Source organism: Tyto alba, unplaced genomic scaffold (assembly GCF_018691265.1).
Source record: "Tyto alba isolate M040663 unplaced genomic scaffold, T.alba_DEE_v4.0 Super-Scaffold_5, whole genome shotgun sequence".
Taxonomy (NCBI): domain Eukaryota; kingdom Metazoa; phylum Chordata; class Aves; order Strigiformes; family Tytonidae; genus Tyto; species Tyto alba.
The window spans coordinates 8,359,152-8,379,300 of record NW_024881326.1 but is presented as its reverse complement, the minus strand read 5'-3'; the positions used below and the strand labels follow the sequence as shown (position 1 = coordinate 8,379,300).

General features: G+C 41.4%; 1 protein-coding gene across 3 annotated transcripts in view; it reads right to left on the bottom strand.

The window, feature by feature from the left end:
• Nucleotides 1–16,528, bottom strand: part of TBC1D8B (TBC1 domain family member 8B) — a 37,519-nt gene extending 20,991 nt beyond the window's left edge. For all 3 annotated transcript variants that reach the window (XR_006166915.1, XM_042807046.1, XM_042807047.1), the window contains exons 1-5: nucleotides 16,335–16,528; nucleotides 5,729–5,839; nucleotides 3,190–3,308; nucleotides 2,342–2,567; nucleotides 1,172–1,412 (exon numbers count right to left, since the gene is read on the bottom strand). Coding sequence is in view for 2 of the 3 variants with exons in the window: in XM_042807046.1 (XP_042662980.1) it covers nucleotides 1,172–1,412; nucleotides 2,342–2,567; nucleotides 3,190–3,308; nucleotides 5,729–5,839; nucleotides 16,335–16,464 (827 nt within the window). In the remaining variant the exon portion in view is untranslated. The remainder of the gene's footprint in view (nucleotides 1–1,171; nucleotides 1,413–2,341; nucleotides 2,568–3,189; nucleotides 3,309–5,728; nucleotides 5,840–16,334) is intronic.
• Nucleotides 16,529–20,149: the final 3,621 nt, after the last annotated feature.

Here is a 20,149-nt window from a genome sequence, read left to right as displayed (position 1 = left end):
TGGAGGGTTCAATGCATTGCTTGAAGAGGCAACAAAGGGCAGGACCACGCCTATCTATATTCATCCTCTTAATAAAATACTTAAATACTTCACTGAACAGAAATAGATTCAAACATGTTCTTACACAGTGAAGCATTTTGCTGAATCAGGGCCTACAGGTAGGACAGAAAAACATACTAATAACCTAATCTGTTCTGTTTTCCTACCCATCAGAGCAGTTCATTTAAACCTAAAACAAGTTTTGGCTTGACAGAGAGTTAATTATCTAGAAATGTAGCACATGTTGTAAACATCTACCATGGGCTAATTCTTCACTGGTAACTACATCCAGAGACAATGTTTTGGTTGTAGAGCAACATCTCTCCAGCATTGCTACCAAACTGAGATATCAATTACCCAGGAAATACAATCTAAAATAGGTTTTGTTATCAGTGTACTATAAAATCAAATAGCTTCATTTTTTCTCTTAAATCATAGGTACATGGAGTTTTAAGTAGGAACAATTATTAGAAAAACACTTTATCATAATTTCTGATTTGCAGACAAAGAATTAGTCCCTTTATGTGAATTTAAATTACCTAACAACAGACTTGCTTTTCCTGGTTACTTCTCACAGTAAATAGCTGTGGTGCACACATCAAAAACTGAACATTTGAGTGAGGATTAGGGATAGCTCTCTAAAGAAGGGGCAACATTTATTTCAACAGAAAACAGAACTGAAGATAAAGTGTAAAATCACTACAAGGAATAATCACACACCTTCCTTGAGAAGAAAAGCCATGCAGTTACTATTCACAAGTTTATCAAATGATTTACTCTCCACCTTTTCCTTCCTCATCAGTTTCTTTGGAGACACTGCAATTCATTAATTTTCTAACCCTAAATGCTGCTAGAACACCATTTAAAAACCCAAACTACTACAAAACCTACAGTTGAAGACCAGCTCTGAAGGTCTGATCACTTCCTGACTTCATACAGAGTTTTGATACTGCAAAGTAACAATAAATTACAATGCCTCACATTGCTTTGATCCCAAATTTCAATTAGACACTTGTTTAAGAGAACACCAGCTTTGCTGACATTTACCTATCTCCTTAAGACAAGGATTCTCTTCTCCTTTGCCTAAAAAAGTACTGGGCCCAGAGCAGACAGACACTAAGTAATATATTACCTCTTGGTGATCTGCAGGGGGTCATGAAGGACTAGGTCATTTTCAAATGTCTCCTTGTCAAAAAGTCTCCTTACAGCATAATTTGCCAGCTGCTCCATCAGAAGGAACGTTTCACTAATGTGCAAAAACATGGAAAAATAGTGATCTTCCCCACGGGAGCACACATGAATGCTCTCTGTCAGAATCACATTGGAAGTCTTCTCAAGTTTTGATATTTCATCCCAGGCAATAATAAGTTTTACTGAAAATACAAATATAAGCAGATGTGAGTAACTTCTCATTAGCTGCTACTCTTGTATTAAAAAAAGAAAAGTAGTAGTCAACACCACTAATAAAACATAATTAAGCAATATAGTTAAAGGATAAACACACTTGGAAAGGGCTACAAACTCACAAGCACAAAAAACACTCTCTTCACAATTCCTATAAAACAATTCCATTAGAAAGAATTTTATAGAAAGAAAAACATTAAAGACACACCATGTATGAAAATACAAGCTTACATCACCTTTTCTTCGCTCTCATGCGAAACTGCAAATTGTAAACAAACACCATCATATAAGCTACCTCACTTTAACAGTTCACCAGTAGGGCTTCTTAAAGTAAATCGATTGTGCATTGGCACATCCATACCCATTAGCTATGACATTTCCCAATACAAATGAAAATTAGCTCAGGAAAGATCCTACTTTCTTTAAGCTTTCTAGTTTTCACATAGTTATAGCTCACACAATTAGAGGCATTTGTTTGGGCATTTCAAACTATTGTTACACAGGAAAAAGAAGATAGGTGAAATTATCATCAGTGCGTAGTGCACCCAAGTGAAATAATAAGTCTGTGTGTGAAGAAATAACTTTAATCCTCACAGACTGAATCAACATGCAGCATGAACTAAAGGTGACAGAAAACTTTTAGTTACAGTCAACAGGTCCACCTTCTCTCTGAAGCTTACATAGAGGGAAAAAAAAAACCTAACTGACATTGTGCAGCAAGTTACAGAAATGTATTCTTTTCCATAAAGTATTTTGTGTTTGCAGTTTTTTCTATTCTATGTTGACTTCTGCTCACTTGACAAAATAGCTCCCTTAGGGCACAGGAAGAATTCTTCCAAATCTGAAAGATAAACACTAAAATGTGAAGGGATTAGGCTTAGTATTGAGGCTTACTTACTTTCTGCTCCCAGCAAAAATGAGTAAAAGCTAAGGAAGTTGGTACTAAGATAAAGCCATCCTTGACAGGGCACTCTGCCCTTCCAATAGCTGCATGAGTAATAGGTAACCAACTTCTCCTGCTCTGGTAACCCAAAACACTTTTCAAACTTCATAAGACCTTCACGAAACTTCTCAGGATCTTCTTCTTTTACAAAAGAACATTTTCCCTCTTCAGCAATCAAACCCTAAAACAAAAGAACCAGTTACTTTACATACATATCCACGTGGGTGGGTGTCATAGATGCACCTGCATACATAAAGCAGAGCGTTCTCCTGACAGGAGAGTGAGTTCTAGAACAGGGAGAATAGTCTTGATCAAAACACAGGTCACAAACCAAACGTGCTATTTCAGACTCATCCCCCAAGTCTCCCACACAACTCAGGCAAGGCACACATTCCCAGGTCTCCTCTTCTGAAACAGATATATTATCCTCACTTAATCACAAGAATTCCTGGGCTAAATATTTAGCATATATAAAGTGAACTGTTGCACCTTCACAAAAATATACCATATACTTCTCAGGCATTATTAAAATTATTGCGGAATAATTTATCAACAGTTTTACACCACTATCTAAAGGTACCTGGTGTATCATTTACCAAGAAGAGTTTATGTCAAACAACCTTACTGAACTGTGGGGCAGGTAAATAGGAAGTGTGCCGAAGTTAACAGCCACATACTACTCAATCAGAAGTACATAGCATTACGGTGCTGTCCTTTGATATTTTAAAGAGGATGTGTTATTCGTGTACGTTTAGAGGAAAAAAAATATCCTTTCCCAATTATGTCATGTGCCTGTTACTTACTCTTATCTTTCCCTGGACAAAGCTCGTAATATCTTCATTTGAATCAAATACTGATAAAGTTTTCATAACATTGTGTTCTAACCAGTCCCAGTGCTCTGTTATTTCTTCTCTGCTGGATCCTGATTGAAAAAGAAAGTTAATATTACTTAAAACTAGGACAGACTTTAATCATTTCACTAAAAATATTAATCAAGAGAATACTTACCAAATTCCCAATTCACAGCGTAATTCAGATACACTAGTCCAAACCACAAGTCTCAAATTTATTGTCCAACTCTTGTGTATACTAAAAATGTATTTGGTGTACATTAAAAATGTGCACTGCTGTGGTTTTATCTTTCAAGGCCTTTATGCAGCTGTATCTCCAGCCTTTGCATCCAGAAGCATCTCAGCTTTGGTAACATTGTGTGGCTCAGTGCTGAAGCCCGACTTGGACCGACAGTTCCTGCAGCTCAGCAGTACTTCCCCAACACGGGTGGCAGAGCCTCGCTAGAACACTCCCAGACTTATAGTCTAGTGGGAAATGTGAGATCAGATTCATGAGACTAAGAAGAAAATGAAATCTGGGCATTTGATATCCTCAGCTTTGGTCACTGGACAAAGTGTAAAATCCCTTCCAATATGAGTGAGGATGAAAAGAGTACGTCACCGTAACCAGGGAGGTAGCAAAGACTTCTCTTTGGATACTTGACACAACCACTTACGCTGCTTACAACAATCAGTTGCTACTTGTGCTCAGTATAAGTCATGATTTTATCTCATCCTCTGTCAACTCGTATTTTAACTTTATTTCTAACCACGCTAAAGCTTAGGCAACGACCATTCAGGAAACAATGTCTTCCTACCTACAGTAAAGTTCTGCTTATGCTGTAATTCCAAACAAAACACCACTTTGTTTTCATGCCATTGCAGGCTTCTGTGAGAGGACAGATGCACAGCTGCACCCCATACAGAAAACATATATCAGAACTAACTCCCGATGCAGGAAAAAATGCTCCCTAATTCACACAAGCTGAGCAATCCTTGAAACATTTTTCACCACCAGAATCAGTATTTTTTTCTTCTGGACCACCTGGAATTCAAGTACATGGAAATAAAGACATAACATATTCATTACATATGTGTGAGAGGAACAGTAACTTAAAAAACCTGCTGTCAATAACCATGAGGAATGTAGAAACCATGGGGCCAAGATAAAATTCAATGTTCCAAAAATATAAATACTGCATTTTCAAACACCTTAGAGAGAAACCAACCTTGTCACTTTATTTACTTTACACTGCTTTTTAATCTAGGTTTCAGAACACTACCACCTACTATATGATAAATGTCACTGCAACTTTACAGCAAAGAAAAATCTACCTCACCTGAACTTTCCAGAAATACACTTAGATTACTGGTTTACTTTAACTACAAGGAATACTCCAACCCACTAGCTACTTTTATAATTAGAGGAATGCAGAAGGCCAGCTTCAAAATCTTTATGATAACTCATATTATTCTTTCCATATACTCAATTACAATTTATGCAAAGGGAAATAGGTAATAAACAGAGATGACAACTAGTGAAACAACAGCAGAAGTCCAGTCGTTTCAATGCTGAGTCAGTTCTTTAAATACAGGTGGCTGCCCATCAGATGGTGGGAGACAGGGACAGGGAAAGAGAGGGAAAGAATTTACACAGGTTTCAATAAATAGATTCTAGAATATAAATTAATCAAGAGTTTCATGCTCCCCAGGAATGCTCACAAATAAAATCAGTCAATGTAATTGCATACTATCAATACCCCTAAGCAAGAACACACCTTTAACAAATTATTTTTCTCGGTTTACTTTGTAAAGACTAATTAAACAACCTTCAGTGGACTCCACATCATTATTTAAAGTTGCCTTGGGAATTAATATCAATTGTTCTATATATGGTTAAATAGCTAGACTGCACTACACAGGGTGGATCTGCAGCAACACTTAAAAAAAATTATATGAAGAGTAATTAATATAGCAATTAAATCAAACTAATTATTTTTCTCAAACTACACACGTAGACCAATTATTTGGGTCAAGATCTGAATCAGAGGCTCAGATGTAACACAGTGAAGATGAAACATTTAAATAAATATTTAAATTATTTAGAAGCACTCTTTCAGATCCTTTATATGTAATAGCAGGAACAAAATGTAGTCTCTTCAATTTCTTCACAGAAGCAAGAATCTGTTTTCTAACACAAATTACATTATGGCTACATTATGTAGCCTTTTATTGTAAAGTATACTTATACAGCATAGAATTTATATAAATTTAGTCCTACGGTGAAGACTACCCTTTGTGCTTTGCCAAGGGCTGACCTGATGACATTAGAATTCCCCAGAGTATATTTCCAACATACTTATCAAAGTACCTTCTTGATAGCCTGTCACCATCAGTTCTAAAATTTTAGGACTATGTCTGAAGAAGTTATTTACTGCCAATTCAGAAACTATTCAAAGTTTATCAACTTTCACTTTGTAAACTCAGTTACCTTCTAAATCATAGTACATACCGCATGCAATGGACCAGTAGACTTGAGAGTCTGGTGTCTGATGCAGGATGCGAAATGGGGCAACTTTCGATGTAGAATCCAACACCGCATCTAATGTTCCCACGAGAAGACCTGTTGCATTTAAGAAAAATGTACACAGAATAGTGAAACTTAGGTTTTGAAATGTACACCGACTTCTGATTACCTTTCTTAGTGAATAGGAATGCCACTCAAGTAAGGACTAATGAACTCTGAGAAAATAAGAAGCACAAATGAGTAAAGCAAAAAGTACTCCCAGAGCAACCTCTTTGGGAGGTGATAATATTTTGATCCAATAAGAGCCATTATAAACACAAAATGAGGGTGAAGAAGTTTTCTGAGATGACCCCCTTGGAAGCCATAGCCATGCAGTCTGGTAAACCAGAGGACAACCTGAAACGTAACATGGTAGCTCCCAGCCTTCAATGAGCACAAACAGTAATTGAACTACCTCTTAATAAGTCATTTACTGTTGTCTGTTTTCCAGTCACAGGAAACAGCTCTTAGGAAACTGTAATTCTATTACATCTGATTTTTACAAAAATCCCACCATTTTTACATGAGAACACTATATCATACTGTCTGTACATACAGAAGTTTTGCTGCTCGTACCACAATAGAAAGAGCCTGCCATTCTTCATAAACAGTCTATCAGATGACTCCTACTTAAAGTGTGGAACACTAACATTTCACCCTACTACCACATGCATAAGTATATTACATAAAGTGCATTATTCCCATATAGGTTATACACCATAAGATATAATGGCCATGTCACCTCCCTACCAGTAGATATTGAATTAGCTCCTATTAAACAGAGTACAGATCAAAATATATTAATTTCATTAATGAGACATTCTTCATCTCTCCATAACTGGGAGTGAAAAGTTTCCTGAGAAAATGAGTACACGTTATCTTGACTGCCAAAATCATTCTTTGTCCTGGGTTGAGTGAGTGGTGGAGTTTCTTGGTGGCAGGGGAGGGGGCTATCGGGGCGGTCCTCTGTGAGAAGCTTCTCAAAGCTCCCCCAGCTCCACGTCAGCTCCACTTCTGTTTGGGAAATTGAGCCAATCAGCCTCTGCGATAACGTATTTAAGAAGGGACGTGGTGACGGGCAGTGGGACTTGTGAGGAGGAGTTGTTGCAGCTGCATGAACACCAAGGTCAGTGGAGGAATGGAGGAAGAAAGGAGGGGGGAGGTGTGCCGGAGCAGAGACCCCCCTGTATCCTGTGGTGAGACGGCAGGGCGGCCCCCCCCTGCCACCCATGAAGATCTACGGTGGAGCAGACATTGATTTATGGCCTGTTGTTCCTGCTCGGAATAATCAAGGTGCTGTGCCCGAAGAAGGCCGGGGTCTCATGGGAAAAGGCAGCCCCGCTGCTGTAATTCAGTGCTGGGAGGATTGCAGCATGCGGGGGAGTCCCACGCCGGAGCAGCTCGGGAAGGGCTGCAGCCGTGGGAGGGAATCCAGTCGGAGGAAGTTAGTGACCCATGACGGAGCAGTGTGGGGAACGCTGCGGCCCGTGGGAGGGATTCAAGTCAGAGAAAGTTTGTGGAGGACTGTCTCCTGTGAGAGGGGGACCACGGTGGAGCAGGAGGAACAAGTTTCGGACACCCCCCTCACCGAAGATGAAGTGGCAGCGCTGACTGCACCCCCCATTCCCTGCCCCTGCGCCACTGGCGGGAGGAGGTAGAGATATCGGGAGCAGAGCTGAGTCTGGGAAGAAGGGAGGGGCGGGGGGAAGGTGTTCTCAAGATGTGCCAATGCTTCTCACTGTCCTACTCTGTTATGTGTTGTTAGTGTCTGTAATAAATGTATGGGGTTTTTTCTTCCCCTAACGAGTCTGCCTTTTGCTCGTGATCATAAAAGGGGGATTTTTTCCCCATCCCAGTCCTATCTCGAACCCCAAGCCTGGCTCTCTGTCCCTTCTCATTGCCGGAGGAGAAGGGAGAGAGAGCTGCTGGCTTGTGGTTGGCTGCCAATCAGGCCTAAACCACGACATTCTTTCTGCACAGTAATAAAAATATTAGCCCACATATCTTAAAAGTTCTTTTCAAATCTAAGAATCAGGGAATTCTACAAGAAGAAAAATCCAGACCAAAAAAATACAAACTTTGGGATCCTGAAGCACAAGTAAAATTTCTTGCTACAACAGAAACAAAAACACAAGCAACAATATCTTATGCTTCCTTCCTGTATTTCCTGTGCTTGCCATTTTTTCTATGCACGGCCACATAAGTGGAAAGTTCAACTAAAGCAAACCTACCAAATTAATCACAAGGAGCTTTTATTCTCCTACAGAAGGACAGCAAAATAAAAGATAAGATTACCCCCAAAAATATGAAAGATGCAAGTACCCAAAGAGATGCTGAAAAGTCTGTTCCACAACTTGTTGAGATCATGGGCACAGGGCATTTCCAAAAAAATGCTACTAGAGAGCTTGTAAGCAAAATTAATATATCCCTTATGGCACCTCTAAGTACCCTTCCACGGGTAACAGAAAATTATCTTTTTATTCAGGCTTTTAATATTCCATAGAAGCATTAGATTTAGATAATTTCAAATGCATCCCTCAAATGTTATTTCAGAATTTTTAGGTTGGCTTCTGCTACTTTTTGTTCTACTTTCTCTCCATTAACCCCCTCCCAAATACTTTTCAGAATTTTTTTCATAACAATAACAATTGTGAGAAAACACAAGAAAGCAAAATTGAGAAGTCTAGACAATCACTCTCAGAACACAGTTTTCCTAAGGATACACTTTCAGCATAGAACCGGTGTGACTACCTTACTGTGGCTATTCAAGTTTCAGAATGCTTTTGCTTCTCTTCAAACAAATGGAAGTGAATAATAATGAAAAACACACACAAAAAAAAAAACAAGGACCAGTACATTACATCAATCAAAAATACTGCCTTCTTTTGTCTGCAATTCACAGATTGTAAATTACTGTTGGAAAGTAGAGATTTTTTTTTTGTAGCTTCTAACTGAAATCATACATTGAATCTATAACATTTATGTCTGTTTAAAGAGCTTTGGCTTACTGAATGAGTCATAACACTGAGCCGATCTCAAAGTTGGCTATGCTTCAGCAAATGTTTTATTTCATTCACAACTCTCCTAATATAATTTTCTGTTATGATACAGAGTACAAGGACATTAGTCACCATTTGTAAGGTTGATGCAACTGTTCATCTTGAGAGAATGATTACAACAGTGCACTACAAAGCAGCACTCCTCAAAATGTCATAACAGTTTCCATCTACTTGGAAGGTCATTTGATTTTAGACACAATAAACTACACCAGTCACTTCAACAGTCCCACTAGTTAATACTGCTTAGTCTACAAATGTGATATAGACTACAGGTTTGCACTTAAGCCAATAAATACTCAGTACATTACGAACTAATTCCACTCGTTTCACCAAGTACATCAAGAGAGTATGAATATTTGCCTTTTTTTTGGTTGTTTTTGGTTTTTTTTTTTGGTCCTTTTCAATCCACAGTCTCAAAGTTGTTTTTTGCTTGTTTGTTTGTTTGTTTGTTTTACCAGAATAACTGTCAGTTACATCTTTTTTATTGCTGAGAATCTTCTTTGTTTTAAATATGTATATCATACCCAGCAATCTGACTACTTCCTATCCTATGTTGGACTAGTGTAATGCAAACAGAGTAATACGAGTTCCATTTTACAGATGAAGAATTGGAAGATAAAAAAACATGCTGCTATCTTTTCTTAAAAGAACAGTATTTTTCTGAAGCAAAGTTAGCACAAGCCTGTTCTCTCCTCTAATGCATAACAGTACCTTTGAGGTCAATAATTAATTATATTAAAACTGAATCAGACAGCCTCCTGATTTGCTACATTAGAAGTGTTAAAGGATATAAAATATTTATAAGACTGTAAGAATTCCTTACAAACAGAAATGTTCTATTAGCACAACATTGGTCAGCCCTATTACACTAAGGATTTTGAAAAGTAGACACTCTGATGTACAGTTGAAGTCTCATTCTTACATTTATTTACATCATCATAAAAAAGAGCTGTTTGAAAAAAATGTAAAAGCTTTCCCTGAGTGGCAACAACTGCAGAGAGTAATATTCTACAGCTACAATCAGCTTTGTTTCAGCAATAATTGCTCACTTCTATGATCTGGAAGATTCAAAAGCTAATTAGAACAGAACCAAAGGTGAAAAAATACTGTAAAACAAGTAAGTTTGTGATAGATAGCTGTGGTGGGTTGACCCTGGCTGGATGCCAGGTGCCCACCAAAGCTGCTCTATCACTCCCCTCCTCAACTGCACAGGGGGAGAAAAAATATGACAAAAGACTCGTGGGTGGAGATAAGGACAGGGAGATCACTCACCAATTACCATCACAGGCAAAACAGACTCAGCTTAGGGAACTTAATTTAATTTGTTGCCAATCAAATCAGAGTAGGGCAGTAAGAAATTAATCCAAATCTTAAAAGACTTTCCTCTCACCCCTCTCTTCTTCCAGGACTCAACTTCATTCCTGATTTCTCTACCTCCTTCCCCACAGTAGCACAGGGGGATGGGGCCTATGGTCAGTTCATCACCTGTTGTCTCTGCTGCTTCTTCCTCCTCGGGGTAGGACTCCTCATACTCTTCACCTGCTCCAGTGTGGGGCCCTCCCATGGGAGACAGTCCTCCAGGAACTTCTCTAACATGAGTCCTTCCCATGGGCTGCAGTTCTTCGTGAACTACTCCAGTGTGGGTCCCTTCCACAGGGCGCAGTCCTTCAGAAGCAGACTGCTCCAGTGTGGGTCCCCCACGGGGTCACAGGTCCTGCCAGCAAACTTGCTCCAGTGTGGGCTCCTCTCTACATGGGACCACAGGTCCTGCCAGGAGCCTGCTCCAGCATGAGCTTCCCACAGGGTCCCAACCTCCTTCAGGCATACACCTGCTCTGGTGTGGGGTCCTCCATGGGCTGCAGGTGGGCATCTGCTCCACCATTAACCTCCAAGGGCTGCAGGAGACAGCCTGCCTCACCATGGTCTTCACCATGGGCTGCAGGGGAGTTTCTGCTCTGTCTCCTGGAGCACCTCCTCCCCTTCCTTCACTGACCTTCTGCAGAGTTGTTTCTCTCACATATTCCCACTCCTCTCTCCCAGCTGCTGTTCCACAGCAGGTTTTTCCCACCCTTCTTAAATATGTTATCCCAGAAGCACTACCACTGTTGCTGACAGGCTCAGCCTTGGCCAGCAGCAAGTCTGTCTTGGAGCTGGCTGTCCTGGCTCTATCAGACATGAGGGAAGCTTCCGGCAGCTTCTCACAGAAGCCACCTCTATAGGCCCCCTCAACCAAAACCTTACCATGCAAACCCAATACAATAGCAAACATCCTTTATTTTGATCCAATATATGTCATAGTTCAAGAGCAAAAAAACATTTACGGTCATTCTCCTAAGCTTTCAGCATATGGTTCTTCGGTACACAAAGAGACTCCATCGAATCCTACAGAGGATACCTCACAACAAGAAAGTGTAAAGCAACCTTAAGAGAGGGTTTTAATAGCTATGTCCTGACAACTGAAATTTCCAGGTTTGTATAAGTATAAATGTGAAGAATAGAAATAATGAACTTCAAGTGAATTTTTTTAGCTGTTTTTGTACCATAAAGTCAACCTGTTTATACATTGTGAATTAAAAAGGAAAATAAATCTTGAAGGCAATGTAATACCTAGGTACAACTGCAAGGAATAAAATCAGTAGGAATAGTATGTGAAATTTATAGATTTAATACAAAACTTAAATCAACTGCATAAATAAGCAAAGACAAATTTGAGTATCCCAACTTTTTTTAAATCCATTTAAATGGACTGTATTCTTCAGCAAAACCTTTTTAAAATATCAGAAGATGCAGGTCTGTTAAAACCCAAACTACCAAAGTATCAGCAGACACTATGTAACTTCCACAAAGTCTTCTCTGGTGCACCATATAACATCAAGGGAGATACACAAATCCAGCGGGAACTGTTGCCAAATTACAATGCGGGAGACCTAAACAGTAATTCCCTGCTACAGTAAATATTTAATTACAACGACAGGATAAAACTTAATTCCATAACAGCAAATAGTTTTACAGAGCATTTTGGTTCCATTTTTTAAAAAAAGACTAAAGTCCCAGTTTTCACTAGATAAACAAAGATACAAATACATGCCATATAAACCATTAAAAAGCCATTGTCCCTGTGTATTTGATTTAAAACCCACAAATGACAACTTGTGATTAAGACCCTTCTTCCTACTTCCTCAAATTAAGCACAGAACTCTTTTTGCTTAATTTTATTTCCCAAGCAAACTTGAACTCATGACTAAGAAACCCCAGCTTAATGAAATACTAAGCATGGGCTGAGATGCAAATGTTCTTAGTCAATTGAGAGCTAAGACAGGTTAGTTAATGCCTTCAGTGAAAAAAGATTTCATCTCTATTTACAATAACTCGTGTACATCATGGTCAGTGGTTATGGCTCAGGTAAAACAACGGTAACTCATTAAACTGAAGTGTGTATCCAAGCCCTCGTGTGGCAATCTATCTTCTCTATCTGTGGCAATAAAAATATCCCTGAAAGAAGGGAAAATCAGAAGCACACTCTGAAAAAAAAACAGGTAAGTATTAGTTTCCTTGGTAGGTACAGAGAAAATAACACAAATATCACATTTTCTCCTTATCTTTGCGTCTGTACAACTAAAAAGCTGTATAACACAAACGGGGAAGCGTGTGCTGGTCATTTCCCACCTGTCATTATTTCAGATCTTTATTAACCAGCAAGTTTTCCTTTTGATTTCTATCACAGTTGAGGACAGCAAGCAAGCCACATCAAAATCTCAGTGTGTTAAAACACCAGTAGATATAAATTATTTCTCCCATTTACTCTACTACTGTATATTTAATGATGTCACAGAACAGACCTTTAAGACTTGAAAAGCAAGCATCTTCTTTGCTGCATATTGAGTCTAGCTACAACACAAGTTTCCTCTCCTATTCTGCTGTTCCTATCAAAAGAAATTTCTTTAAGTTTGTACAAAGATCACCAAGTACTTTTTTTAATTGGTCCACCATGAAATTCTGTTAGAGACAAAGTCCTTGATATTGACACCCACACCCACTACTTGATAATACTTTAACATTATTCCTTTTGACAGATACCAGATAAGGAAAATTTCCCCAGAGCACACATACAAGCCTTGCTGTCTCCCCTTCCTCCAAACTCCTATGCCTGCAAGCTAGCTAGCAATGATGGAGACAACAAGCTACATCTTTTAAAAAGCAGGGATACTAACAAGGGCCTTCTACAGATTCAGGATGGCAGTAACGGCCACAGGAAATCCAGGACTTAGCTGTATTTATTTGACAAGTTTTTCTCCTCTCACAGTTGCATTTTACTTGAATTTTTCAAGCAGAAAGAGGCAAATTGAAACAACAGAAGCAGAAAACAAAGAATTTGTTTGTTCACATTTCAGTGAATGATTGGTATTTTATGACACTAAATACTCATTTGTATAACTACCCCTGGAATACCCATCTCGTCACTAAGGTCCTGTCTAATCAAAGCAACATCTTTGTGAACAACATGCTTAATCTCTAGTTATTGCATGTGCATTCACAACTCAGGTTTTGTGTCATCATAACCGTGCTTCAGCACATGTGCCATTTTGCCTAACTATATTCTTATCAATACACTAGAAAACCTGAGTAGCTCTCCCAAAGACTGAACAACCAGAGCACATGGTCACACAAGCTGCACTGCCAGACATACAGCAACATACTTTGGGACAATCTATTGCATGCTAAATTATCAGATGTAGAACCAGTCAAACAGGTTAGAGTATCTGTATCCTGGTGAGGTCTAAGAAAGGAAAGAGATTGAAATGTCAAGCTAAGCAGATGCATACCTGCAGGAAGAGAGCCAAGAGCCTAGGCTAAACAAAGCCAGCACAAGATACTTCTGTCCATTTTTATCCACACTAGCCAACTCAGAACTATGCTGTGTGTGGACAGAGCAGCAAGAGCTAACTGTATCACCTACATATTACAAATTCGTCCTGTTTTACAGATTACAAATTCGTCCTGTTGTAACAGTCAGTCCAGAAGGGTCATACAAACAAACATAACTACAGCCTTCTTTCTAAACCTAGGTCAGCACCAGAATTCCCAGTCTTCCTTCAGGTAAGTGTCTCTGCTCTCACCTATCTTTTTTCTCCTTGGTCTGTACCTTCTCCAGCTATTGGCTGCTTCCTCAAAACTCACAATTCCCCTCCTTAAAGTCTGTCTTACCAAGTATAGTCCTATATTCTTGGGAATCCTTTGCTACTGCCTCCTTAGCTAGTCCCCATTACTGCTAGTCAGACCCTGCAACACAGTTCATTTTCCTTCGAATGCCTGTAGTGAGGCATTGCCCCTCTCTTGCACTGCTCCCTGCCTATTTTCACTCCTAACTCTCCAGTCCCTCAGTGCTGCCAGTCACCTCTAGCCTTGTCTCACCACCTGAAAAATGCTGTTCAGGAGAACAAGGTTTTACTTAGCACATTTGTGATGACCTCATAAGATAATAGCTATTCATTGTTTTTTTTTTTCTAAAGTAAATGCTAATTTTCTTGAGTGACACATAGCAATATAAAACTAAAATCGGACACAGCAAATTATGCTAGTTTATACCTAGGAGGTATGAATATTTTCAAGTCTCTTAACATAAATGTAACTGCATTTTTTCCAATTTTCTTGTTAATCTTTCTTATCACAATTTTAATTCAATAACATCACTCTTTTTGTTTCTGTCCAGTGAAAAACATAACTTGCACAGATGACATCTGTATGAATCTAACATTATGAGAAAAGCTACAGAAATAAAATGTGTGATACCACATAAAAAAAAGCATACTACAGGAACTATCCCATTCAATTGTTTTTCCACACTGTCAAATGCCATCAAGGACAGAAGACTACTGATGGAAGCCTCACCTTCAACAAAAACCAAAGGGCACTTGGAGGCCCCAGCTGTCTGTCCAGCTGTAAGCCTACAATGATGTTTTTAAATGAACACCTAATTCTAGTTCTCATTGTTTCACTTTAGTCACAGTTCTTAAATTAATTTTATCACACAGAAAGACAACCTTCATACTGACACATCTTCCTTGGCTTCCAAAGATACCAGGACAGAGAATGGGCCACCTAGGCTGATGACCACAAGACTTCCAAGGTTGCAAAATATCATCCTTGGCTCTAAACTGAAGCCTAATATTATCTATCGATCTCTAATATTATGATACCACTAGAAAATAATCTGGGATTTTATGATGCTTTCTTTTTACATTTTCCTTGTGCCCTGCACATGGTTCAGATGCCAATGAAGAATGCCCTACCAGCAGCTGGGAGGGCTATTTCTACATCTGAAATTCATCAGCCAAAAGTCTGGACTTTGTGTTTTTGTCTGGTCAAATGAATAAATGTTTCAACAAGACAATTACGCCTCATGTTTAATATAGCTTGCTTTACAATGACACAATTAGAGAGCCCCTAGAAATCCAGAGAGATGCAACTCATGCTAAACACCCAAGAACCGTATCCCACCCAGGAAAAACTTCAGTCTGCTTCCCTGTAGCATTTCTCCTTGACAGGGTCAATGACAGATGCCACCAGACTATGAAGAAGTCAGTTCTACTCTGAATAGCTACCACCATAGCAGAGGTCTCAGCGGTAGCTGAGGTCTATGCAGTACATGATACTACAAGCGGACAAGAATTAAAAATAGAAACCCTGCTACATGCCTTGAAGTTCTCATGAAATAAAGGTTATTATATGCTGGTCAATGCTCTGTCACTTTCCTGACCCACCTCTCCTGACAAACTCCATCAAAACATATCCTTGTTTTTAAAATAAGTGATCAGAAATGCTTGAGCAGGAGTTCATTTCAAGCAGCCTCAAGTGTAGGCAGGAAAAGGGATTTGGAAATGAGCACCTTGCCAAAGCAAAGCAGATCAGTCATTTCTTCTGACGTCTCCTCTTCCAACAAGCTGCAAATCTAACTCTGCCAGCGTGTCCGTCGGAGCAAAGGGCTGTTAAGGCAGTACCAAGTGTTGGGCTAGTCTGACCCCAGCTCTGCAGATGCCCCCCGAGAGTAGCAGCAGCCCCCCAGCCCTGTCAGGCTGCCCACCCCAGGGGCTCCCGGGAGCACCAGCAGGCCCCATCCCACACGGAGCGGGCCGGAAACTTCATCAAGCCTTCCATTTCGCAGGGCGATGTCTTTTGAAACGCCTCTCTCATACAAGGAAAAAGGACAGGGCGGGGGGGAGAGAAGGGGGCGGGGGGGGGCGCGGAAAAGGTGGAAAAAGAGAACCACATGAGAAACCGCATGAAGGTCAAGAGCTCAAAACTCGGCCAGGCCTCCTCTCCTCACTGGTCCTCCAGAGCGGGGGGGTCCCAGGACCGGCAAACGGCCACCCTCCCCCTTCAGCCCTTCCTCTGACACCTTCCACCGCCGGCCCCTGAGGGACGGCACCTGAGGCGGCCCCGCCCGCCGCCGAGCCCAGGGGAGACCCTGCCCCGGCCCCCGGGGGGGGCAGTACCTGCCAGCCCGCCTCCGCCCTCCTCGCCGTAGCCCCGCCGCCTCTGCAGCACGAAGTACTGGTTGGAGCGCTCCTGCACCCACAGCTTAAGGGCATTTTTCAGCAGCACTTCCTCGGGCTTCAGCCACATCGCGGCGGCGCCCTCACTCCCTGCCGCCGCCCATGCCCGCCGCGCCGCCCGGCCTCCCGCTCCCACGCACGCAGCCCCGCTGCCAAGCGACGCCGCCGGGAGGGGAGGGGGGAAGGCGGGAGAGTGGGGGGAGCGCCCCTGCCCCGAGGCATACTGGGAACTGTAGTCCCCGCAGCCGGCCGGGCCGCGCAGCGCCGCTCTCTCGGGACTACAACTCCTGTCGGGCCTTGCGCGGCCGCCCGCCTCCTGGGTTGTGTGGCCGCAGGCAGCCTGGCAGTCCGGGGCAGTTGGAGGGAGGACGGGGAACTCCGCTTACAGCCCATCCGAGGCTCGTCCCCGCGCAAGGCGGGGCCCCCCGCGAGTTCCTTCTGTCCCACAGGCTCGGGGACAGACTCTTCCTTTCATTCCCCGCACACGGCACCTCCCCTGCCCTGTCCGGGAGCTGTGCGGCCCCAAGATCACCTCATGTCAGGCAGGGCCGCAGCAGTTTCGGACAGCCCCAATGGGGCTCCAGTGCGTCCCAAAAATGCCTTCATAAAGTGGGCTGGGTATTTTTTTTTGTCCTCTCTGCCAGTCAGAGGCATTCTTCAGTTTTGGCCAAATGTTACTCCATTTTCAGCCCAAAAGACAGACATCCATCACTGGAGACTTGGGCTTTTACATTGGTTGTCCTGTCAACACTAAGCCTTACGCTACAGCAGGAGACTAGGACACAGAATAAAAAACACGGGAAAAACCTGACTCGCGAGGGAGGGAGCCATGACCACCACATCCACTGACTACAGCACTCCAGCCACACCAGCCATGCCCATCCCCTGCCCGGTCACGGGCCACACGGGAGCAGAGCACCAGCTGCGGAAGCAGACATACGGTCAACATTGCCTATTTATATTTCACATTATAAAAAGACAATCTCTGACTCATTGCTTCTACCACTCAACATGATTCAGTGCTAATGGGGAGTAGTTATTTTCATTGCCTGAACAGCAGCTTAGCTCATCTCAGTATTTTCATGATTTGTCTGCAAGACCTTCAGCATTTGTCCTCAATGACTAGCTCTTCAGATTATTTGCAGACTGACTTTACCAATTGTTCTGTGCTGGAATAAATCAGTCAATCTATCCTGTTAAGGGCCAAGACAGTGGCTTTCATACTAACAGAGACTGCACTTCGGTATCTGCTCTTACTACTATCTTCTGTTGCTGTCTCCTCCTGACTTAAAGAGCAGTTCTTTCACAGCCAGGTTTCAAAAAAAAAAAAAAAAAAAAAAAAAAATCAGGTGCTAGAACCATTCTGCCATACGACCCTGGCAGCTGAGGATTTCCCAAGGCTGTGGGACAACCTTGGAATTTGCTTTCCATGAGCACCGTGTAACTTTCCAGTTAGCACTGTGCTTTCCAGTCAGCACAGTGTAACTCCCAGCTCCCCATGAAGTCATGATCACAGCCACCCAGCTGCTTAGTCCCGCTCATTATTGAGTTCCCTCTCTTGCTGTTTCTTCTCCAATCTCTTCACTGTGTCCCCAGGAGCTCCACATCTCTCCCTAAGGCCTTACACTCGATAGCACTCTGCTTACTAAATGGTATCTTTTGGTGCTGACTGAAGACACAAAAACCTTCCAGGAGTAGAAGGCCCACTGCCTCCCCTGCTCCAGATCACTGGTGCTGAGGACTTCTCAGTGTCTTTTCCCACCTCTGTGCAGGATTCACCCCTGGTCCTCACACAATCTGTCATTCAGTACAAATGGAGCAAGTAGGACATTCCCAATTCCCAGGAACTTCTCTGCAGCTTGCTGTACTGTCAGACCCTTCCCTTAGCACTCTCTTACCAGCATAATTGACCCTCCTAGTATTTTAAAGAATCATGCTTTACTGATTATGTGTCATACAAAAAATTCAGCACACAGTTATTTAAACTCAGCCTCTACTTTGAGCTCTTTCTAAAAAAAAAAAATCATGCACATCCATCATATGCTAACTATAGGTTGCAAACTCAGCAGTTTTGCTTTATCCTGTCTTCCTTTTAACCCTTTTAACAGTCCCAAATGTACTTCACTACAAAGCAAAAATGCTTCTGCCAGCACTGGTCTATTTGCAAGCACAGGCACAGCGAGACTTTGCCAAGTACTCATAAAGATATTTGGCAATGCCCATCCAGTTGAAGCTGCATGAGGAACCACCTACCCAAAGGCACCAGCATGAAAGCAGAATCAGGTGTGCAATCACATTTAACTCATAGAGGGCTTCAAAACTGAGTGAATTGCACTGCCAAGAGACTTTTTTTTTTTCTCTTCCAATCACTCATTCCACCACAGCAAGAGAAGCTGTAGCGTTAAAAGATTTTACCTTTGGGACTGAATATAGATTTAACTAATACTACTGTTCTTTTTACCTGTTTTATGGTGGAGTAGGAAGCAACAAATTTCTGGTACTTTACTAGAAAAGAAAAATGAATTATAAGACATTAGCCAGCATGTGGTAACTAACACAGATAAAACACTAATGAGACAAGGCAAACAACTCCTAGACATACTAGCAAATCACTCTTCATGAGGCAGTTTCTTTAATCCCCCCCACCTAAAGTGACTAAGAATAACAGACATTAGCAGGTTCCTGGAGATTTACCAGCTGAACTGACAGAGTGACTCCAGCATGGCTGCTGCTCTTCTAAGAGCATTCCCAGAGAGAGTGTGTACCATTTAATTTTCCCCAATTAGCCAAGTCCTTGTTTAGGAAATACCTATTAAGGATCTCACCGGGTCTTCTAATTCTGATGCTAACTGTAAGGAGAGATGCCCTTGGCATTTCAGACCCACAGCTTGGCTTTTCAGTCTCTCACACATGCTGGACATGTTAGGACAGACATTGCTTTCTTATTTAAAATTCAAACTGGTAATGGGATAAAAAATTAACAGTAAAATGCTACTGCTTGGAAAATGTGTTTTGTTTTCCTCTCCCTTGGTTCAAGGTCTTGAATACCTTGCTTTTTTCAATTTCCACAGGCAGTGGATTCCTGACCAAATACTGTGAAGGTGCAGAGTGCCCCTCTATCTGCTCAGAGGAATTTATTTATAGGCACTTAAATTCTTTCATCATCCGTGCACAATCATCCTACTGTCTAATCAATGCATTCTACAGCAACAGAGATCCATTTGTGCTGCAGAATTTTCCCTTTGCTATATTAAAGACCTCCTAGAAGTGGTAAATACTTCCCTCAAGTAAGCATATCCAAGATTATATAAATAGATAAATAGCTATATAAATATATTTTGGCTTCACTCTGTATAACCAACAGTTGAAAAACCCGTGCAGAGAATTACATAGTTGTTAATTCACAGTGGGTGAACACTGCAATTTGGTTTCAAGTTTCCCTTAGAGCCAAAGTTAAATTGCCAAAGCCAGTAGATTTTCTTTCATCTATCCCAAAACGCCAGCCATTACACCCCTGAGGCAGTGGAGCTCTATTCAAATCTGCACAGGAAAAAATAGTCTAAATCTGGGTGAAAAGGCAGGGCTACTTTCTGAGCTGGTGTATGTTAAACACAGATTGAAATTACATTGAATCACACAACCAAGGTAGATGTGTATATTTATTCTGTCCAACTGTTAGGTCACTTGACAAGTGCAGATCTTTTCATCTAAAGAGTGAGATGGACTCAGTCTCTCCATTTTATGGGAAGAGTCCA